The following is a 24,449-nucleotide window of genomic DNA, read 5'->3' on the forward strand; positions in this document are numbered from 1 at the left end:
TTTTGAAAATGCCCATAATTGGGAAAGATAATTAAGACCAGCCCCTACTCCGTCCAACAATATTGCCTTTTGTTTTAAATAAACTGAAGTGAAAACCTTGTGTCTCTCTTTAGGCCAAGCACTATGGTGCCCTTTATCCCTTTCTTATCCCTCATAGGTAGGGAAATATGTAAAAAACCATCTCCTATGGTCTCCCATGCTCAAACTAGATCACATCTGATCCAGGTAGTAGGGAAGATAAATGACGCGTGTAAAATTGTGCATTCAGGTAGTAGGGAAGATAAATGACACGTGTAAAATTGTGCTTAACGGAAACTCAGTTTCTGTTGTATTTTACACGGATACTGAGTATCCGCTTCTGTTTTCCATAATTTTACACTAAGACTTCTCCTTTTTACTCTTTTTTACTCAATTTTTTATTAAAACTCTTTTTTTTAACCTTTTTTATCTCCTTATTTTTCTCTATTAATTATCTTTTAACCTATACAATTTATCCAATGTATAAAATTTGGGTAAAAAAACGGAAACCGAGTTTCTGTTTTGCACTATTCACACGGAAACTGTAGTGAAGAGATAAAAGCACATCATAGTGAGGCTACCTTGTGACCCAATGCCTTTCAGGAAATCAGAAATGGAGCACAATGCAGGAATGTATTGATCAACAAAGAAACTGGGACCTGCAAATAGACACCTTAACATCTGATGAGGCTACAAATAGCTATATAGAACTGATAAGACTATCACTTTACCTCTTTAAACTCTGGAGATGATTCACTGACTTGTTTTGGTGTGAATGAAGAAAAATTTCCAAGTAATAAAAGTTAAGGGACTTACAACAGGATAGAGGGAGCTCAATCTAATAGGTTACCTAACTTCATATGGAACAAAGAAACACATCCCATAATTTTTGTGCTTTTGTGGTCTGTACTCTATGATTTCATCCCCACATTGAAGAACTTGCAGCATAGGGGAATACAAAGCTCTGCGGCAAAGAGGAGGAAGATGGAGACCATATTTTCTTCTATTCTGAGCATACTGATAACAATGTATCAATGGTGAAACCATATCTAGATATTTTCAGAGAATGAAAAAGTATTATAGGATTAATACCTTAATACATTTCTTACAGCTTGACTAATCGACTTTAACTGTCTGACACAGAGTACACATATGTAATACTCGTGTAAACATTAAGACATATCACATGTAAGAACACGTGATTTAGATTATAGATTCAACACAAACTTCTTAACCCGCACGCTATTATAGCGTATCCTGCACCACAGTTACCTTCTCTTGCTCTTCAGTAATGACTCTGTCAATATCCCTCCTCAAGCTCATGGGTGCAGCTGTCATATTGAGATTGGACCTTAACATAGTAAATCTTGGACCATGAAGAGCATTAGTTATAGGTCAACAATTTGATCCAAAGTATTAACATAATAAACATCCAAATCTTTGGACTGAACTAACTCCCTGATGAAGTGGTAATCCAAGTGAGCATGCTTCATTCTCGAGTGCATGAAAGGATTGGAAACTAAAGAGATATAACTGATATAATCACAAATAAGTTTAGGAATACCAGAAATGGGAAAATGAAGATCCTTGAGAAGATAACATCTCCAAAAAATCTCAGTTGTACTGTGAGCCAAAGTTCTATAATCTTATTTTGTACTAGACCTAGCTAGTGTAATCTGTTTTTAGAGGATCAAGAGGTCACATTAGAACCTAGAAAGTCACAGTGATCCCCTTTAGATCTTATGTCATCAACATAGCCTGCCCAATCAGCATCAGAGAATCTTAGAAGAAATGAATTTCCTTTCGTGAAGGTTAAGCTAAAACCCAAAGTGCCTTTAATGTATCTGAGTATCCTCTTGGATGCATCTAGATGAGAAACCCTTAGATGTTGCATATACTGGTATACTAAGTTCACAACATAAGACAGTTCAGGTTTAGTCCAAGTTAAATAGTATAAAGCACAAACAAGTGATCTATAATCAGTTGGATTTTCTAGAAGTTCACCTGCATCTTTACTAAGATTGTCAGATGCAGCAACATGAGTTTGACAAGGCTTAGCACCCTTCATATGATGTTTGTGCAAGAGATACACTCATATTTGGTCTGACACAGAAATAAAGAAGTGGAATCTTTTGTGACCTCAAGACCTAAAAAGTAATGCAGATTTCCTAAATCTTTGATAGGAAATTGAAGTTGCAGCTGAGTAATGACTTGCTGAAGAAAAGATGGATTAGAGCCTATAAGAAGTATATTATCAACATATACTAGAGCAACTATAATCTAAGATCCATACTGATGAACAAAGAGAGAAGTGTCTGCTGCAGCATTTCCAAAATTCATAGAAAGAATAACAAAACTTAACTATTCATACCATGCCCTAGGAGCTTTCTTAAAACCAAAATATCTCTATATAGCAAAACGCATGATCGGGTTTAGAAGCATAAACAAAACCAGGTGGTTGAGTCATATACACCACTTCATTCAGATCTCCATGCAAGAATACATTACTAAAATATAACTGATGAATATGTCAATCATATTGTACTGCCATGGATAAGATATCTCCAATAGTTGTTGGTCTTTCCACGGGACTAAATGTCTCTTCAAAATCTAGACCTTATTGCTGATGATGACCCTTAGAAACTAATTTGGCTTTGTATCTTTCGACACTGCCATCTGCATTATGTTTGACTCTAAAAACCCATTTACAACCAACTAGATTGCAATCATATGAAGGTGGCACAAAATACCAAGTTCTGGCTTGTTGTAAAGTTCATTAACTGAAGCAACTCTGCAAACTTCCTATTTATTTATGTCAGTAATACAAGTAGGAAATGTGATCTTCTTGTTGACCATAAAAGCAACTATATAAGTAATATGTAAAGGATGCTTAATGACAAAATAGGATTTTTGAGTTCTAATCCCACTTTTACCTCTAGTAGTCATGTTATGATCATTCTTAGTGACAACTGTTGTAGAGGAAGTGAAAGGTGAAGGTACTATAACTGAAGGAATAGGTTCAGGAGATGAAAATAGAACAATGGTAGAAGTGATAACATCACTAGGATGTGATATGCATGAACTGGAATGAGTGAGAAGTTCATAAGAAAACGTGGATTCATCAAATTAAACATGCCTTGAGATATAAATAGTATATATTATAGGATCTAAACATTTATAACCTTTATGAGTTAGACTATAACCAACAAAGATACAGTGGTTACTCCTGGGTTCAAGTTTATTTGAAGTGTAAGGCTTCAACCAAGGAAAGCAAAAACAAATAAATACCTTGAGAAAGTTATAATCTGGTTTTTCATGAAATAAGAACTTAAAAGGAGTAGAAAACTGAATAAATCTTGTAGGAAGTCTATTAATGAGATAGTTTGCAGTTAAAAGAGTTTCTACCCAATATGCATTAGGTAAACCAGATTGACGGAGTAGTATTTTAGTGACCCCTAGCAGATTCTTGTGCATGACCTCAGCAACACCATTTTTTCTGTTGTGTGAGGACAAGACAACTCATGAGAAAAACCTTTTTGAACACATAATTGTTTTATAAAAATTATTGAGAAATTCTCCCACATTATCAGTTCTGATAATAATGACAAAATGAGATAAAGAGTTTTTAATCCTATGACAAAAGATTGAAACGCATGCTTGAAGTCAGCTTTTGAAGTTAAAGGCAAAACCCAGCAGTACCTGGTGTAGCATAGAGAACTAGAAACATATGAGACATGACAAGGACCCCATAAATCCATGTGCAATAACTTCAGAGGTTGTTGAGATACATTAAAAGATAATTGAAAAGGTATTTTATGAATTATATATATTTTGCAATCATTACATGTAAAAAGTTTATTTGATACATTTTTAAATTGAAGATGACTACAAATTTTCTGAAAAGTTCGAAAAGAAGGATGACCAAATTTTTTGTGAAGAAGAACATTATGATCAGTTATTGTTGTGGAAAAAGCATGCGTGGATGTATTGAAGTTGATGGTACATATACCATTCTTATTTGGACCTTGGAAGAGTGTCTTTCCAGAGGTTAGATCCTTCACAGAGAAACGATGAGAATCAAGAGTTAATTAGCAATTATTATCAATGGTAAATTTATGAATTAATAGTAGATTGTGGGATGATCGAGGTACTAGAAGAACATCATTTAGAGTAAAAGAATAATCATTAACAATCCTAATAGTAAGTCTTTTATTTGTGATAGATATACCTTCATCATTTGTAGTTTTAATAATCTCAGATCCATCATAAGGAGTGGATTCTTGCAAAACAGCGGAAGCATGAGCAATATGAAAGTTGGCACCACTATCAGCTATCCATTCTTCATCAATAAAAATATCAAAACTATCTAGCATGGTATTGAGATTATCTGGTGGAGTTCTAACTTGATATGAGAAATTCAATCTCTGATTACAAGTAACAACAATAGGTCCTTCAATTAGACAAATTTGACAAATAGGTTTTTCAGTTGAAGTATACCCTCTGCCACATGAGTTCCTTGTGAACATATCAGGATTTGGATATATTTCACCACCTTTATAACCTTTACCTCTATAAGATCCTTTATTCTTAAATGAACCTCTAGAATTGTTGGCCATAAAGGCCTTTGTCTCGACATTAGTTCTAATAGATTTTTTTTTTATAAACAACTGACTCTTCATTAAGCATGTTATTATGTAGTTCAATACATATTACAGGAGGATTTCCGTGACGCATTAAAGTAGCAAATGGAATGTAATCATATCTAAGTGCTACAACAAGTTGTATATCAGATATTACCTCTCCAACAACAGCTAATTGATCAGATAAGCTTTAATTCCATTAATAAGTGCTGCAATGGATTTGTCACCTTGAGCAGGAGATAACATTTTACTATGTAACTGAATAAAATGAGTTAATGATGCTCTAGCAAAACGATCTTCAATACTACGTTGTAGTTGATGAGAGGAGGTAGATCTAGAGAAATAGAAAATTACTGAATTAGATATTATTGAATTAAGCCACATAATGATAGAACCATCTTCATCCGTCCAATCTGTATAAAGTGGATTTTCAATTCAATTTCTCTGATTTCTCAGATTCATAAATTGTGGAGGAAACTCATAAGAACCATCAAGATAAAACAACAACTTATATTTTTGTATTATCGGATTCAATAGATGTATCCAAGTAATGAAGTTGTCTTCTTTAAGCTTCAAATGAAGAAAATGAGTAAGTTGATTGAGAGGAACTTATGAAAACGACAACGTTGTAAGGTTTTCCATTGATGTAGTAGCAGAAAATTCTTGAATCATTAACAAATTGAAATATGAGACAGTACAAGATATGAAAGAAAAACATAAATATTATGAAAATTGCAGTGGGAAATGAACACAAATGTAAAAAGAAGATCAAGATTGAGAATAAAAACGAGATCAGAAGATGAGCAAGAATCAAATTTTTAGATCAAATTAAAACAACAGCTAGAGCTTCTCTGGAGAATCACCAAAAACACTGTACGATCAACACAAATAAAGATGGAAAACAAATATTGATATAAGACAAGAAAACAAGATTGATAAAGGAGTTGAAATCGCACCCCTACCCTATCTAATACCATGATAACAATGTATCGATGGAGAAACCAGATCTAGATTCATTTTCAGAGAATGAAAAAGTATTACAGGATTCATACATTAACACACTTCTTATAGTGTGATTAGCCGACTTTAAATGTGAAAAGGCGAGGGTACCCAAATATACCTCAAGCTAAAACTTTTCCTACCTATAAGTCCTTTCTCCGAAAGTGATTGTCTACGGACTGAGTCGAGACAATGCAACTAATCGGTTCACACTTCGTGTGATCGTCTATGGATACGAGATCGAGACAATACAACAACGAAGTATGTTTACTTGATAAAATGGTTCGGACTTAACCAAACACAATAGGATTGCTTATCAAGTAAATAGGAATTAACGTTTGTGTGTTTTACTTCTAATTATAATAAAAATAATTATAAATGCGGAAATAGAAAAGTAAAAGACACAACAAGATTTTGTTAACGAGGAAACCGCAAATGCTGAAAAACCCCGGGACCTTGTCCAGAATTGAATACTCTCAGGATTAAGCCGCTACACAAAATTAAACCAACTTCGTATAGTTGAGACCAAGTAACTAAACCTATAGTTCACCTAGTTCCATTTATATTCCCACGCCTCCAACTTATGAATAAGTTGCGTACTTGGAACAATTCCTTTGGTTCGTATTCCAAACAGTAAAGGAATAACAAATCTATGTGGTATCAACTCTCTTCAACCAGGTGATGTGAGTTCGACAAAGGCTCTTCTGTTTATCTCAATAAACTCCTTCGTCAGGTTCTTAGATCTATCTTATGTTAAACTACCAAATGTAATTGTTAAGATTTTGCAATCAATACTTTTAATCACAAAGAATTGTATTGATGCCGATCTACACAACTAATCAATCCAATCTATCACAAGGATAAACCGATTATAGTTGGATCCTCTTATACCTAAAAAAGTATTGTGCACACCAAAGATTATGAACCCAAAATCAGAAATCTTCAATATCTTCTTTGTCTTCAAAACTTCTTAGATCTTCAATAAACACTTGCACACAACAACTTGAATCTCTTGTGATCAATCACGCACAGAACGGAGTCTGTTAACAATGGATTATCACAAGATCGTCTTTAGAACTAAAAACAATCTAAAGATCCCTGTCGAAACTTCGATCTAGTTTGAGTGAATCTTATATCAGAAGAGAAGATTCTAAAGCATAAACAAACTAGGTGCAATCAAAGTTCAACCACCCTTAGTCAATCAAATCAATCGAAAACGCAAGATAAACCGCAGTTATCTAGTTTCCCACCAACGGTACTAATAGAGCTTCTCAATCCCAAAGAAGACTTTAAACTGAGCGGCCGTAAGAGATTTCGCCTAATTAGGTTACTCTCCTCTCCGAATAGGTGGCTATACCAGTAACAACACAACCGAGGAAGTTTGTTGTCACGAAGGTTTAGTTTTCTAGAAATGCAAACTTCAAGTATTTATAGACAAGGAAGTTTGGACACCAAGGAGTTTCCAAAACCAAAAATATTCTCAAGATATGCAATATTTTACAAATTCGGTTTCCGTAATTCATGGAAATGCTCTGTCCAAAATATTGACCGAAAACCTCTTTGGAAAATCTTCAACTAGTAAATGCACATTACTAATTCTCGTTTTCCTAAAACAAAATTAAAAACCTTAAATAAAAGATTCTTAACTTATTTATCTTTCGATCCTGGGATTTTCTTCCTTTAGATATTAAGGAATAACTTTGAACAATAAAAGATAAACATTACAGCACATGTTCAAAGTATATCGACATCCTTACTTTGTAAATCCTCTTTCATACTTACAACCTTGAAACAGATTTTCCACACTTCCAAACAAGTTTATAATTGGTTCATCTGACTTTGAAGATCTATGTGATTGATCAAGAACACTCAATCACAAATCATGGGTTTAACGGTTCTACCAAAATAAGTTTCGGTTCTACCTCCATGTGAATATTGTGCATAGTCACACTAGCTTTCCAAAATTCGGTTGACTAGGTATTAGGATCGATTCCCCACATATATATGGTATCTAACTTATATGTGTTGCACATGTCCATAGGATCGGTTCCCCTTTCTGCTAAAAACTTGCTGCATCTCATACAAGGATCGATTCCCCTTTATGATGTGTTGCACCTCTTACTAGGATCGGTTCCCCTTTACCCAGATTCGGTCATACACAAATCACAAAATCGATCATACCATCTCAGGTGATTACTTAAGATCGGTTTCACTAATAAAAGTCATACCAATACATAAGTCAGGCCTTTGTGAATAGTTTTACCAAGAATACCAATAACGATATACTAAACAAGTCATGAGCGGTTATACTAAATCACACATATTGGTTGTTCACAAGATATGCAATGAATAACAATACCAATAACACTTGGCGATTTCCTTTTCGATTCATAAACAAGTTTATGAACTTACTTCCTTAAAACACATGTAAAATATTGTTTCCTAGGATGAAATCCTCACCTCATGCCCATACATAATCACAATAGCATTTAAACGATTATGTTGATGTCTTATATACAAAGTTTAATGGTTAAGCAATAAACCTCGTATTGTGTTCCTTAATACTATATTTATCTAGAGTGTTCATGCTTCGCAGTTTTGTTTTCAATATGCACAACTTGAAAGATAAGTTAGGGAATGAAACAATTCAAGTCAAATATCACTAACCTCAAGTGGAAGGATGATGTTGTCGTTGTAGCTTCTTACTTCTTCAAGTCTTCGCAATACTTATAATATCTCATATCCTAATACTTTCAAGTTGACTCTAGTACATAATCAAGCAACTCTTAAAATGAGTTTTGATGCACTAAAATATGACAAACAAACTTGACATACCAACGCTTGGTGGGTTCAACCGAGCTATGCTCTAAAAACTATCTGACACAACATACGTATATGATACTCATGTTAACATTAAGACATATGACATATGAGAACACGTGAGTTAGATTACAGACACAACACAAACTTCTTAAATCGCACTGCTATTACAATGTATCCTGCACCACAGTTGTCTTTGTTAGAGCATTGCTCGGTCGAACTCTCATGTGTTTCTATCTCAAGCATGTTTGTCAATGTTAGTGATCAAAACTTTAAGTCTTGATTTCTAGTCTACTATAGCTAAGGTCTCAGACTAGGATAGAAAGTGTAGTTGAGCTCAATAACTCCATGGCAATCATCATACAAGACGAAGGACTACTCAAGGAACCGGTGGATCTTCATCGACTAAAAGGTATGTGGAGACTTGAACTTATCTATCACTCAAAAGTCTATTTATCTTCTATCTTGAGACAAAAGTCGTTTTACTATGTAGACTTACATTATACACATTTGCTATTTCGAGACGAGTTTAATTATCTCGCTTATCTATTTCTCAAAATATGTGTTGGTAAGCTTTCGCTTTAACCAAGTTCATCTTTACCTAGTGACGAAAGTCATGACAAGTTTCAATCACTTTGGAAATTGCTTACTTTGACGAAAAATAGTTTGTGAATAACAATTATAGAATATCAACGTCCTCTAAGAATGTTCCAATGATTGAAATGAGAGTTTAGATTATATAACCATTGGAGGATATAAGTATTGTTGTGGAAACACATATATGTATAAGTCCTTATTCCTTTAACAGAAGTTTGTGAACTTTGTTGATCAAGAGAACCGACATGGTGGCGTGAGCCAAGTACGCGAACTCAGTTCGCGAACTGGCGGAAGTTCTTGTCCCGAGAATTTCTGCTGGAGTTTGTGAACTCCGTCCGGGAACTTAAGGATGCGAACCCAGTCCGCGAACTTGAGTAGTTTATATCTAAAAATGATGTTTGTGAACTTATTCTTATATAAACTAAGGAATGCAAATTGCAAACCGTGGCTATATAGTTCATGAACCGATTCAAGTGAATCAAATCGTTTTTGCTTCAATTGTGTCTTGTGTAGTTACATAAGATTTCCTTGCAATTGAACAACTCTCTAACTAGTTCATTTGAGTCATTTGAACTAGTTATGGTGAAGAAGAATATGGTTGATATGAAAGTGATCATATGGCTAACCATTTGGTTGACTATTGTTGAACCAACAAATGTACAAGTTTGGGTACGGTTGCACAAGCCTAGAAACGTGCATTTCATTTGTGTGTAACAAGCTAGTTTTCGATCTAACGGTTGAAATATATTAGCTTGAATCTAAATCAGGTTTTCATCTAACGGTGAATATTGAATAATTTGTTACCAAGCTAACATTGATTGCAAACCCTGATTTGAAAGACTATATAAGGGAGAACTCTAGCAACTGGGAAACCCAATTTTCCACACCTTGTATGTGATACTAGTTGTGCTAAGGTAGAGTCGATTCTCTTTTAACCTTTGGTTTCTTCTTCTAAACCACGTTAACGACTTCAAGACTTCATTGGGATTATGAAGCCAGCCCGATACTACTTTCTCGTAGTTGTTTTATCTGATCTTGTTGTTTCTATCGTACAAGTACAATTGTAATAATTGGATTGAGATTAATATCTCCGATAGGAAATATATAAAAGAAATCACAAACACTTCGTCTCATCGTTGGTGATTCTACAATATCTTTTTTCGTTGCGTCGATTAGGATTATTGTGAGGTGATTGATAATACTAGGCTGTTCTTCGGGAATATAAGTTCGGTTTATCAATTGGTTCATGTTCACCTTGATTTATCAAAAGACGAAACAAAACTCGTAGGTATATTCGTGGGAGACGGATTTATCTATTACCGTAGACTTTTCTGTGTGATACAGATTTGTTTATTAAAGTCTTCGACTTTGTGTCGTAGCAACTCTTAGTTGTGGGTGAGATCAGCTAAGGGAATCAAGTACGTAGTATCCTGCTGGGATCAGAGGCGTAGGAACATAACTGTACCTTGGATCAGTGTGAGATTGATTGGGGTTCAACTAAAGTCCAGACCGAAGTTAATTTGGAGTAGGCTAGTGTCTGTAGCGGCTTAATACAGTGTGTTTTCAATCTGGACTAGGTCCCGAGGTTTTTCTGCATTTGTGGTTTCCTCGTTAACAAAATTCTGGTGTCTGTGTTATTTCTTTTTCGCATTATATTTTGTTATATAATTGAAATATCACAGGTTGTGCGTTGTTCAATAATTAGAATATCCGACCTTTTGGTTGTTGATTTAAATTGATTGACACTTGGATATTGGTCTTTGGTACCATCCAAGTTATCTCTTTAGTATTTAGAGACTCGCAGATTTCTATTTGCTTGAGTATATATCAAATCGAGAGATTGAGATATAAACTCTTTGATATACTTTTTTTCTAGATTCAGTCTGACTGTGTAGTTGATTCTCTAGAAAGTATATTGGAGTTTCTCCATACAGATTGCTAAGCGAAATATTGGGTGTGGTTGTTGTACCCCCACTTTTTCAATCTTTTCTTACTCTTCAGTAATGACTCTGTCAATATATACAAGTTCTATTTGGTACTATATTATAAAACTATTCTAAATTTCATGGTATATGCAAAAAAATCTAGTGCACAACTTTGATGCTTGGAGAGTACAAACGTTACATGAAAGAAATTTGAAGATTTGGAACCTCCTACCTCATGCCATTGTTTGGTCAGTGTGGAATGAGAGAAAATCTAGGGTATTTGGAAGAAGAAGAAGTAAACCTTATACCGGTACCATTAATGATTACTCATACTTTGGTCCTGAAACTTAGATATTTTTTATACAACTCATGTATCTAGCATACTCTCTAACTGGGGTGTTATATTCAAGTAAGTGTTTGTTCATGTGATGGTTGTAATAGCTCTATTTTGCTTAATGAATTCAACTTCTTCGTTAGAAAAAAGAAAAAATAATTCTTTTATCAACAATTGGATACCTAACCCAAAGTATCATCTGCGTAATTTATATCATAATCTCAACCTTTTGTTGTTAGTTTCTTAACAATGATACTAAAACCCGGAATGTTGGTCTGGTGCAAGCTTTCTTCTCTAGTGAAAATTGTCAACAAATTATGCAAAGTTGAATTCCTAAATTTGGTGAGAATAGATTTGTCTGGCTTTTCACGAAGTCAGGCATCTTTTGGATTAAGCCTGTGTATAAACCCTTAGAGGATGAGCTTCCAAATCCTAATAATTATGGTAATGTCATTTATAAATTGGTCTGCTCCCTAGCCACGAAGTCAGGCATCTTTTCGATTAAGTGTTGTAATATTTCGATTGCGGTAAATAGGGATTCATTACTCGGACTTGAAAGATTTAAAAATATATGTACAAAAATTGTCACAGGATCAAGAGACACTAGGACTCAGGATTCCACCATAATCATTCATATAATTAATATATTTATTTCCAAAACAATTATAGCTCACATAAAAATAGGGACTCTAATTCTTGCCAAGGTAGATTTTTAGAAGATTAACTGTAAATCGAAAGCATGGCATATCAAAAGTACTAAGACCAAGTATAAACCATCAAAAGAAATGACAATCAATTAAGAAAAATCATAAAACATTTAATAAAAATGCAAGAAATCATAAAAGAATTAAATATAATTTTTATATGTGTAAAATATGGCTTCCTCCATCATCCCAGTATTGAGGTTTAGCTATTCATATCAATCACACACTCAAAATATTAATTCAAAGTTCAAAGTGTGATTAAAAGAGTCAAAAGTTATAAAATAGTGGTTCTGAGACTCACAAAACACGTCCAAAAAGAAACGATAGAACATAACTGCAGCAAAGGAGCGACACGTATCTTCTGTAGCTGGCACTGTTAAAGAACGACGCTTCAGAAGCGTCTGTTCTTCATCTTCTTCCTCCTCCTCGAGCAGCAGCAGAGAACTTTTCTTCTGCTCCCGTTCTTCGTCTCTCCCAGCCTCTGCTCCGATTCTCTCGACCCCAAACTCTTGATAATCTTCTCTCACTTCGCACCAGCCTTTTTATATACCCAATCAGCTCCAAAAATCCCGAGAAAATCTCTTCTATGGGCGACTATTCTTTTTTTCTTCTTCTCTGCGTGCAGTTGAGAAAATCTCTCCTGTCACTCCCTGTACGCGTTTTTTAGATATAAAATTGCCACCAAACTCTTATCAAGACTTGAACAGGACCAAGCATAGTTTACTTCAGCGTAAAACTCTCCCAGAATCTCTTAAAAATAGCTTTGAAAGTTAAACAGAGAGTATGTGTCCTGTTTGGACTTTGATCGCTTCCTCCGACTTATACATCCCAATTGGTTGGGTTAAATCACTTGTAACAGGCCTGTTTAGTCTATTAGAGTCCATCCCAGTCGAGTTTGGCGATTGAGTCTCTTTAGAAATCGTCCAACAATCGAATCCTAAAAACTGTTTGTGAAACATTTCTTTTCCCGCCAAAACGTTAATTTGAAATGTGAAGAAGGATGCCCCCTATCCAGTCCCGGTCTCCCTTTAACAGATGCCTAGAAATGGGTCACCCATTAGTAATTAGGTTACCCCTTATCTAAAGTGAGAATCCGTATAGTAATTTTCTCCCACGAGCGCAAAAACCACTTTTTTAGCCAATTTCGCCGCAAAAGCTTATTTCTCCAAAAATACCTACAGGGACATAAAAAGCCATAATAAATATAAAATCGAGCACTAATAATATACACAATTGAGATTATATAAGACACAAAAATGTGCCTATCAAATACCCCCAAACTTATTATTTGCTAGTCCTCGAGCAAATCAAATAGAAAATAAAATCCTAACTCACTGTTGCAGGCATCGTCGATTGCATTTAGCGTATGCAACAAGCCTTTAAACCCCTTGGTGGCCCTAGTGGTCGAGTTATAGTCTCGGGAGGGCTTACAAGAGATATACCCACAAAACCTTAATACTCCAGACCCTAGCTATCTACAACGAACCTTGGAAGGCACTAAAGAATCTCCTTGGTTGGCATACTTATTGACTACAAGAGGAAGTACCCTGATGCGAAATTCCAATTGATGTACACGAGTTTGCACTCAAGCATACTAAAATTCATAGAAAGTGACAGAGCTCTACTCAGATAGTCGCACTATGGACATCAATATCCGGAGTCAAAACTAATCACATGGATAGATCAAGAAGATGGATATAGAAAAACATATATGGTTTTGATGTTTACTAAGTGAACGGCGTTTCCCATATCTGTCTGAAGGCCTCCGCCAAAATGAACCTATCCTAATGGATTGAGATACTAGTCTGACTAATATCAACACACTGGCATATACAAGGGAACCAGTGGTCGATAACCTAACTCTAGGTCAACACAACTGGCATATACAAGGGTACCACTGGTCGACTTTATTGAATTTATTCCTTTTGGTCAAATGGTCTGGTCTCGAATTTCTTTCTTTCTTCTTTTTTTTTTCTTTTTTTTTTTGTGGTATCTCAATCACTCTAATTCACCCTAGCATTGGTAACAACTTGAATCGTGAGCCCCACCCAATCACTTAGAGTAACATAGTTTAAAAACAAAATAACATAAAAATAGAAGTGAAAAGGACTCAACGAGATATGGTGAAACTATCATGTTATTTCTAACACCTGAGCTTTGTGCTTTTATGAATAGACTCTTCTAGATGTTGCCATCTAATCAGATTGGTTCCTCAACTCCTACAATCAAAATGCTTCCATACACTTAGATTGGTTAGTGCCATCCTAAATAAGCATAAATTTCTAGGCTCTGGAGTTTACTTATTATGCAACTAAAAAGTTTCTCCCATACCCCCAAAATTAAATCTAACATTGTCCTCAATGTTCTAAAGATGAAATTAAAAGCATGAACAAGGAAAAATTGTTACCATTTGAAGCAAAAGAGATAAGGAAAGATATTACTGTGTTGCATGAGATTGGGTTACCTCCCAAGAAGTGCTAAGTTTAAAGTCTTCAGCCAGATATAGAAAAGGTTTAGTCAACTCGAACCGTATAACAGTAGCCGGAATAACTGTGGGTCTTTAAAACCAAAAAGAGCTGACAAAAGGAAACTGCAGTGAACCAAGAAAATGTACAATACTAGCATGCCCTTACCTAGTTTCTGGATAACTATCGCTAATTGCGGTTCAGGTTCAGGTTCTATGAAGGGGTCTAAATAGACTATTTTCCTCGGATGCATTTCCTCATAGGTAGGATCCAAATTATTAGGTCCTAGAGTCTGGAAAAACTCAGATAAGAACCTGGAATCACAAAATAACGTAAATAATTTAGGATCCTCTAAGTCAATTAGGTATGGCTTACATAGTTGACCACAGTCAGAGTAGTGGTCATTCTGAAGCAAATGTGTCGATTCTAATTTCCTAAAGTACTTAGGCTTAGTCTCAGAACTTAATAAGTGACACATTTGAAATCTATACGTTCCCACAATTGGAAGAAAACTATTTGGTGGGAAAACAAAGTCAATCTGGGTATCATAGCCTGGGCAAACCACATCAACCAGAGGATGGGTTTCTAACGACTGAACTTTTTTCAGGACATCATTAGGTTCGAGAAAACGAGTATGAAGGTAATCTTTCAAAATGGTCGAGGCAGAGATATCAAGTCCTAAGTGTGTGGACTTTCTAAGAGTTAAAGGTAAGGCACTAGGAAAGTGATAATCACCCCCAAACTTAGAGTTTTCAGTGTCTCTAGATAGACCTCTAATTATTTCTTGAATTTCCGTATCTTCAGAGTCCTTAAAATATTCAAGAGATTCTTCTAAGTTATTATCAGGTAGTGCATCTTTACTCATCTCTACGAGTCTATCTTCTTCTTCCAAGACTATTGTTTCTAAGTCGCTAGACTCTAAAACATTATTTTCGAAATGAACCCGTTCCTCTAAACCACTATCGGCTTCGTAATCAAAAGGAAAAACTACATCGTCTAAAACGGTGGTATCCCTAATCAAATCCTCGTCCTTTTGAATAGGTGAATAATCATAAAAATTATTTGGATTTGAACTAGAAATAATATAATCACTATACAACTCAATTGGATTACTAGACTCCTGATCACTATGCCTACATATTTCAGATTCTTCATTACTGCTATCCTCATCATCATAGTACGAAGATGATTGAACCTTATCTAAATAAGTAGTGTCTTTTATTCTAACCTCGTCCTCTAGATTAGGCAAATATTCACTATTTACATCAAGGGTAAAATTGGAAACACTATTTTGGAAATTTAGATCTTTTAGAGAAGTTCTATTTTGGGTCTCTAACAAAAGCTTTTGGGCCGACTCACATGAATTCCTGACGTAATCTAGGAAATCAGGTAAAGAAAGTTCACTCATTGCATTATTTTCGTCCATAACTAAGTTATTCATTTCAGCGAACTTACGTGTTGTCTCAGCTAACTTACGTGTCAACTCAAGTAAAGAGGAATTAGCAGAATTTTTCTCGTATGACTGATGGTTGTGAGGATAGTGATTGGGCTCACCATGGTATGAACCATAACCTTGAAAAGTTTGGCGTTCCCAACCACTATTCCCACCATGGTAATAAAACTGATGATGTCCATATTCAAATTCAGGTCGATATTCATTGTGTTGGCTTCTATCATACCAGCTCGACATTCTTAATTGCAAGGGAATTCTACACAATCACAAACAAGGCTGACTCGACCAAATCAAACCTATAAAATCTAGCAAACAAAAAGCATGATGGCTCCACTTAGATTGTTTCTAGACCAGCTTCTATCTTTCGAAAGGGAATTCGTTACAATTTAAGCAAACCCCTCTGGAATCAATCCGAGTCAAAGTAAGTTGAATTGAGGCGAGGGAAGCTCAGTGGAGCTTTGATACCCAAGGCCTCACCGTTATCACAAGGCGGCGCAGTCACGCATTCAACTCACAGAAACCATCATGAACTTTGGAGTGTGCTTAAAGAGCAACCAATATTTTTCGAACGAGTTTCCTATTAAGCTCGTTACCCTATCGGTCTCGTTCTATTCCAAATTTTAAGCTTGGGTCCGCGTTAGGTTTCGTTTTCCTAAGGCGGGCAAGAAGGGAGCGGTGATGAAATCCAAACCCTTATCTTGTATTGGCCAGGCCTTGCCCTTTACTAGGAATTTAAAAACAGTCCAAATTCGTCCTCAATCAATGAATCACCTTAAGGAATACAGTAAACCCACTGACAGGAGATTCGCGAGTGTTTCGATGGACTTACCTCCCGTACCAGACGGGGGATGAACCGTTGAAGTCGACTCGGGCCACGACTCCTATGTCATGTACGAACCCGAGGGGCCGAGACGATATAGTAATCGTCGTCCTTCCCTGCACACAATTTATATATATTTTTTTTATTAATAATAAGACCCTTCCGTAGGGTTAAAAAAAAGAAATAAAGTCCAATTGTTTAAAGTCCAAAGTCCAAAATAAATAAAAAAAATTACGGTTTTCCTCACGCACTCTAAAAAAAATTAAAAATTAAAAATAAATCCTAAAATTGTCCTTTTTTCTTCTCTTTTCGCCTTAAGCTTTTTCCTCTCCAAGTTCTTAATGCTCCACTTCGAACCTGTAAATCAAAGAAAAAAAGACAAAGTAAAAAGGAACAAATAATAAATAAAAAAAAATAAACCTAAAAAAAATAAAAATAAATCTATATACAAGTCCGCGTCGGCGGCGCCATTTTGTTGTAATATTTCGATTGCGGTAAATAGGGATTCGTTACTCGGACTTGAAAGATTTAAAAATATATGTACAAAAATTGTCACAGGATCAAGAGACACTAGGACTCAGGATTCCACCATAATCATTCATATAATTAATATATTTATTTCCAAAACAATTATAGCTCACATAAAAATAGGGACTCTAATTCTTGCCAAGGTAGATTTTTAGAAGATTAACTGTAAATCGAAAGCATGGCATATCAAAAATACTAAGACCAAGCATAAACCATCAAAAGAAATGACAATCAATTAAGAAAAATCATAAAACATTTAATAAAAATGCAAGAAGTCATAAAAGAATTAAATATAATTTTTATATGTGTAAAATATGGCTTCCTCCATCATCCCAGTATTGGGGTTTAGCTATTCATATCAATCACACACTCAAAATATTAATTCAAAGTTCAAAGTGTGATTAAAAGAGTCAAAAGTTATAAAATAGTGGTTCTGAGACTCACAAAACACGTCCAAAAAGAAACGATAGAACAGAACTGCAGCAAAGGAGCGACACGTATCTTCTGTAGCTGGCACTGTTGAAGAACGACGCTTCAGAAGCGTCTGTTCTTCATCTTATTCCTCCTCCTCGAGCAGCAGCAGCAGAGAACTTTTCTTCTGCTCCTGTTCTTCGTCTCTCCCAGCCTCTGCTCCGATTCTCTCGACCCCAAACTCTTGATAATCTTCTCTCACTTCGCACCAGCCTTTTTGTATACCCAATCAGCTCCAAAAATCCCGAGAAAATCTCTTCTATCGGCGACTATTCTTTTTTTCTTCTTCTCTGCGTGCAGTTGAGAAAATCTCTCCTGTCACTCCCTGTACGCGTTTTTTAGATATAAAATTTCCACCAAACTCTTATCAAGACTTGAACAGGACCAAGTATAGTTTACTTCAGCGTAAAACTCTCCCAGAATCTCTTAAAAATAGCTTTGAAAGTTAAACAGAGAGTACGTGTCCTGTTTGGACTTTGATCGCTTCCTCCGACTTATACATCCCAATTGGTTGGGTTAAATCACTTGTAACATGCCTGTTTAGTCTATTAGAGTCCATCCCAGTCGAGTTTGGCGATTGAGTCTCTTTAGAAATCGTCCAACAATCGAATCCTAAAAACTGTTCGTGAAACATTTCTTTTCCCGCCAAAACGTTAATTTGAAATGTGAAGAAGGATGCCCCCTAGCCAGTCCCGGTCTCCCTTTAGCAGATGCCTGGAAATGGGTCACTCCTTAGTAATTAGGTTACCCCTTATCCAAAGTGAGAATCCGTATAGTAATTTTCTCCCACGAGCGCAAAAACCATTTTTTTAACCAATTTCGCCGCAAAAGCTTATTTCTCCAAAAATACCTACAGGGACATAAAAAGCCATAATAAATATAAAATCAAGCACTAATAATATATACAATTGAGATTATATAAGACACAAAAATGTGCCTATCATTAAGCCTGTGTATAAAACATCTTGCCTACCAGAGTCGGACTTCCTAGGTACATCCCTAGTCAAGATACTTCGTGCAGTACGTGTTTCTCTAGTTCAGTACCGAACACTTATTCTTCATTATAGTTATTTCAGATCTCTCGCCTCTTCTAGAAACGAGAAAATTACCATTGGTGGAGGTCAAACGAATTCCTATATTGTTTCGCAAGATTTTATTTGAGTTTTTATTTTCATGCAATTGGCTCTCTCGTGAAAATACCTAGTATTCTTATCATCATAAGCTAATGTGTCATCATGTCCCCTTTAACTCCAACAATCATGTTCAATGTTAAGCCAATGTTTAAGCATTTCTTGTAACTCTGTAAGATTTCTAAACCTGCCTCAGAAATAGATAAACCACTTACAAGATCAGTTTCAGCTCTAGTATCTCTAATATGTGTATGGAAGTTACCAAAAAAGCTAACATTTCCACTGACTAGGACTAAATTCAATATTTGACATGGATTTAGAGCGTTTATAAATATAAGATCCAGAAAAATCGTGGGAGCAGTAGCTCGCAACAATGTCTTTAATCTTTATAAGAATTATATTTTAAAAAGACACTTACTAAAAACTGAAAGGTCTCTTTTCGTTTTTTATTGTGATGCAGTTTTATTACATACTGGTTAACATTCGTTTGCTCCTTCTTTTTCTATTTTGCGTCTAATCTCTATTCGTGACATTCTTATTTGATTATCTTTTTTTTTTAAAAAATAGGTGTAAAATAAAACAAATTTTCTTATTTTTAGGTCTCCCTTGATTCCCTTTGGAAGTAATGGTTCCAACGAGAAATGGTCAAATTTATCATCGGACTGGATAATATTTATTGATGTTGCTTACAAGAAAGAAGACCTGACCATGGGATATGCTTTCATAGTGTATTCAGTGGATAATGAGACTTGCATGCACATCTCAGCAGGGTCGGATTGGGCTTCCTCAGCTTCATGCAGAATCAAAAGTCTTACTAAAAGCTTCTACTTGGCTAAGTGAAAATATTTTGTCAAGTGTTACTTTAGCAACTGATTGCAAAATGCTGGCAGAGACTATCAACAAGACTTGCAAAATACCTCCTTGGAGTGCAGAAAATACCATACAAACTACTCTAACAACTTTGGAAAAAATTCCCGAGCTGGGGTGCAGTATATAAATAGGAAATACAATTTTGCAGCATATTACATTGCAAAAGAAGCTCGGCTGAAGAATCTGCGGCATAGGTCATCCCAACTATAGCTAAGAATATCTAAATCAAGTGTTGTTTCCAATATCTTTGATAAAAATGTCCTTGTAAATCTAATGTACTATATTTCATTTCATCTTTTCATCAAAAAATAAAAAAAAAGGTTCCTTTTGGATGTTTAAAGTTTTTTTTTAAAATATATAATAGAAATGATTGAATGGAAATTAAATAAAATGTTCATAACTTAGAAACTCTAGTAGCACGTTTGGATGCATATTCAGAAGTTGCTTTTTGACGTTCAGAAGTCAAAATAGTCAGAAATCAGTTTGACAATAATATTTCAGAACGATTTCTAGAAACAAAAAAGTCAGTTTTTTGTGAAGCAAAATAGTTCTGCTTCTGACTTCTACTTCTGGAAAAGCAGAAATCAGAAGCAGATTTGTACCTAAACGCGATATAACACTCTTTTTTATGCTCCATTATAGGTTGTGCTGAAAATACCGTACGGGTTGAATTTTTGCAATTTTGGAAAATGGATTAACTAGGGAGTGATGAACTAAAGGAAAAAGTGGTGAGAAAGGGTATGTCTTCCACCTCAAATCCCTACTTGCCATAGATATTTTAACCCCCGAAGATATTACCTCTGATATTACCTCTGGGACACATGAAGCGTAATCTCTACTAGCCTTCACTTTTCTCAATAACCCAACTTCCAAATCCGAAATTCGGTCTTGTAGTATTACCACATCTCAACCCATATAAACATAAGCACTCGCAATAATTCAACAACCAGAAGAAAGAAAATCTAAGCGTTACACCACTCAAAGAGTAGTACTTACAAAGAGTTCACACTTATTCATACTGTAATGTAAAAATGAAAAGGCCAAGCCATTTATAGCAGTCGTCAATTTGTATCCATCCAACAAGATGAGACTAGCAACTATTCTAACATCTAACAACTATCAAAGTAATTCTAAGAAGAGAAACAAAAGCAGAAGTATATAGAAGCAGAATTTCGGGACCTAGAAAAAAGACGCAACTATTTACACAAGTTTATGTAATCAAAGGATCAAACCCTGTGCGGGTAAGGGCTTTGAAGGTTGTTGCTCATCTTTCTCAGCTTTGGGGGAGTCAGAAAGGTGTACTCTAGCGTAGTCATCCACCATTTCTCTTCTTTGTACGTCTTCTGCCATGCCAACTTTCTCCTTTGCCTTCTGGCCCACCTCTCCAGCTGCCTTTGCAACCTTACTAAAGGCACCAGTTACCCATGATGCACTAGTGAATACATATCGGTTCTTCATAATGGCAGATCCAGCATCACTGACTTTCTGTTCAGCGGCTGCAAAGGCTGACTTGGTCTTCTCAGAAACCTGAAATTTCTGATCCATTTCCTTAACCTTTTCGTTTACAGCTGTTGTTCCCATGGATATTTTCTCTGTCAATCCAATCTTTTGATCCAGAGAAACAACCTTAGCAGTAGCAGTAGACGTCAATTGGTGCTTCTCATCAAAGGCCTTTGCTTTGTTGACAGCATCTTTACCTAAGATGAATCCCTTCGCAAGCATGCTACTGACAACATCTTCTGCCTTTTGAACAGCAGATTCAGGAACAACTCCGGTTTGGCTCTCCCTCGCCTAACAAGTTTGAGAAACATCTGGGTTAGAGACATTGGTAGATCTTATATGAATGCAGAACTCTAATGACAATCAACGTGGAAAATATCTTACAGCTGGAGGATTCAATGCAGCAGGTGGAAGCTCATAATCTGGGGCAGGTGTTACGGTGACGGAGAGATCAACAATTGTGGCTCCCTGTTAATGCAAAAAACTTAGAAATCAAAGAAGAAGAAAATCAAAATCAAAATGACAGATAATATATTGGTGCCACGCCCACGAGCCAATTTTTAACCAGGATAATCAATTATCATGCGAAGTTAGTATATAATTCAGATATGAGAGGATTCACGAATGGACCAAGGACAAAATGAACCTTCACAGCAAGAAAGAAAAATATTCTTCACACTATACACCGGTGTATCTTTTTAAAATTGTTTCGAAAAATTGATCAAATTTCTTTTTATAGATAAGATCGATTGATGTTACGTTAGAAAGTTCTATTACAGATGATTTCCGAACTAGGGTTTAGAATTAGTAGACCATTTGAGAACAAGGTGATTCTGGTGACGATAGTTATTCAAAATATTAGAAATCAAAGGGCTAAAATGCCCCCATTAGAAAGTAACCACCATACATAAATAAAAGATACTATGGAGAAGCAAGACATTGTAAGAAACTGACAAAATGAGAATGTTTTGACACAGAAGCAACCAAAAAACCCTAGGCAGAAGTGAGCCTAACATGATGATACTAACTCTTCATGACTAGAATCTTTTTCATCCCTAATATGACAGACTTAACCTTTCCCACAAGATACCAACTATCCATGTCCTACAGATTGCTTGGAAGTTGGATCCGTAGGACAAGCTCTGATCCACTGAAGAGGATCTCGACTTTAGCCATACAATGGTATAGTATGGTGGTGAGAAGTCTTTAGCATAAGAAAAATGTCTAATGTTATCATCATTGAATTGAAGTGTTAAAAGACATGAAAAGAAAAAGTTTTTTGCAAAGAGAATGTACCGAAAGAAGAAGTGCAGTATCGGCTCCTTGTGGATCCTTAAAGGTAACATATGCATTCTGACACCGCTCATTCTCACTGCAATAAGTAAATAAGTAGGCTTAGTATTTTTTTTTTAAGACAACACAAATAAGAAGCAATAAACTGTGACCATCAGCAAATTAAAGAAAACCTTTGAATTTCAACATATTCGATATCACCAGAGAACGAAAAGAACTCCTTGATGTCTTGCTCAGACGCACCTAAGGAAACATTGCTGACCTTCACAGTTCTTACGGTTAACTGCTGGAACACAAGAACTAGGTAAAAAAAAGCAGTAATGAAATTTTACACAATAAAAGGGGAGACAGAGAGAGATACACCAAGTGACATACTTCAATTATATAAGAAAAGAGGTTGGTTAAGAGAAATGTGATTACAAAAATGAAGAGTAATTTTTCAACCTTGACTCCTTGAGCAAAGTTTTCCAATTTCAGGAAAAAACACAAAATAATACCCTTTCTATACACTTAAATGTGAAATCAAATGATCTCATGAAAGCAGAAAATAAATGGTAGATATATCATCAAGTGTTGATTACTTGCTTGTTTTTCCCTTTTAAATCGTTTTAAAGAAAAATAATATTATTATAACATGCAAATATGATTAAATAAACAAGGTATAAAAAGAATAAACAGAGAACTCGGTCCTGCCTTATGGTTTTTTTCTTCAGGGTAACTAGGTGAGACTTATTGCACATGGAATGGGAACACTGCCCCAATTGTTAGACATGAAAATTTGACATTTAGACAAATTCAAGTCATCATCGTGTTATTTAATTCAATGTATTAGCCTTTTCATTTCTGGGTTAAACATTGCCTTTTTGAGTTTTAACACATATAGCAACTTCCTAGTAATTGATATATATATAGTACGAAAAGTCCCACTAAGATCTCAAAAACATTTTGATCTTTCACTGGTGAACTCAAACTTCAACTGTACTACGCATAACAGTCTAATACTTACAAGCATGAATTCAGATCAAAATAGTTCTCTACTAGTATTAGCATTCTCCACGGGTCAACATTATCTACCATATATTTTCATCAACTCACCTTCGACAATCTGGTCATAAGTTCGAACAATCATTTTACATCACAAAAGCTTTTTCTGTTATACTCTCTTTAATCATTTTTGAACATGCAAAGAACATTCATATAATAAGTTATCTGATTTAGAAATGATCTACTTGTATAACTTCTTTTGCAATCTTTTTACAACACAATGAATTCAAAGAAATGTCAATTGAAGAACAACAAACTACACTAATTCAGTATTTCTGGTTTTCTACTCTTTCGTATCAATAACATCACTAGGTTCACACTTCCAGTACTCGGACACCAAAAACAAAAACATAAAATCATAGAAAGTCAACAGATCTGAATCTTATCAGTCGATCTCAACTATAAATTCCCAATTTAACTGAAACAACATACGTTAAACCCTCAAAACATAGGTGTGACAGTTAATTCATTACAAAATACCTGGACTGCAAGAAGTCTATCAATACATCAACCATCTTACGAAATTCAAACTCCAAAACGCTAAACATGCAAAACAGTTACAGAAATCAAAGAACAAAAGATCAAAATCAGTACTCACCGACATTTGAAATCTCCTTTGTCTGAGAAGTAAAAGTTTCTATCAGAGTAGTAATTGGAAATCCCCTTGAAACTAAGAAATTGAAAATGAGGTTTTGTTTGCTTCAAATCGATAAAGGGATGATGACAAAGTTGCGGAATCGTGTAAAAGAAAGAGAGAGCTTTTTTTCGAGAGAAAATTTGGACACGAGAAAAGGGATGATAGTTTTTTCTTCGCGAGGAAAGTTTTGATGTACGAGTG

At 35.3% G+C, this 24,449-nt stretch overlaps 1 protein-coding gene across 2 annotated transcripts; it reads right to left on the minus strand.

The window, feature by feature from the left end:
- Positions 1 to 20,690: 20,690 nt before the first annotated feature.
- On the minus strand, positions 20,691 to 24,449 carry LOC113297429 (binding partner of ACD11 1-like). 2 transcript variants are annotated; one of them, XM_026545894.1, is made up of 5 exons: positions 24,210 to 24,449; positions 22,741 to 22,850; positions 22,571 to 22,646; positions 21,659 to 21,742; positions 20,691 to 21,565 (listed from the first exon to the last, which is right to left on the minus strand). In XM_026545894.1, the coding sequence occupies exons 1-5, from the start codon at positions 24,213 to 24,215 to the stop codon at positions 20,993 to 20,995; spliced, it is 849 nt and encodes a 282-aa protein (XP_026401679.1). In that variant the 5' UTR covers positions 24,216 to 24,449; the 3' UTR covers positions 20,691 to 20,992. The 2 variants fall into 2 exon arrangements, with proteins under 2 accessions (XP_026401679.1, XP_026401677.1); XM_026545892.1 differs by having other exon boundaries at positions 22,741 to 22,853; positions 24,210 to 24,403.

The sequence above is a fragment of the Papaver somniferum genome, chromosome 7 (assembly GCF_003573695.1).
Source record: "Papaver somniferum cultivar HN1 chromosome 7, ASM357369v1, whole genome shotgun sequence".
NCBI classification, from domain to species: domain Eukaryota; kingdom Viridiplantae; phylum Streptophyta; class Magnoliopsida; order Ranunculales; family Papaveraceae; genus Papaver; species Papaver somniferum.

What these genes read in the sequence shown, in the direction of transcription:
- LOC113297429 (XM_026545892.1), bottom strand. An exon ending in GAATATGTTGAAATTCAAAG is followed by an intron (nt 22,647 to 22,740) that starts GTTTTCTTTAAT and finishes TACTTATTGCAG; the next exon opens with TGAGAATGAGCGGTGTCAGA. An exon ending in CTGCATTGAATCCTCCAGCT is followed by an intron (nt 21,566 to 21,658) that starts GTAAGATATTTT and finishes CAAACTTGTTAG; the next exon opens with GCGAGGGAGAGCCAAACCGG.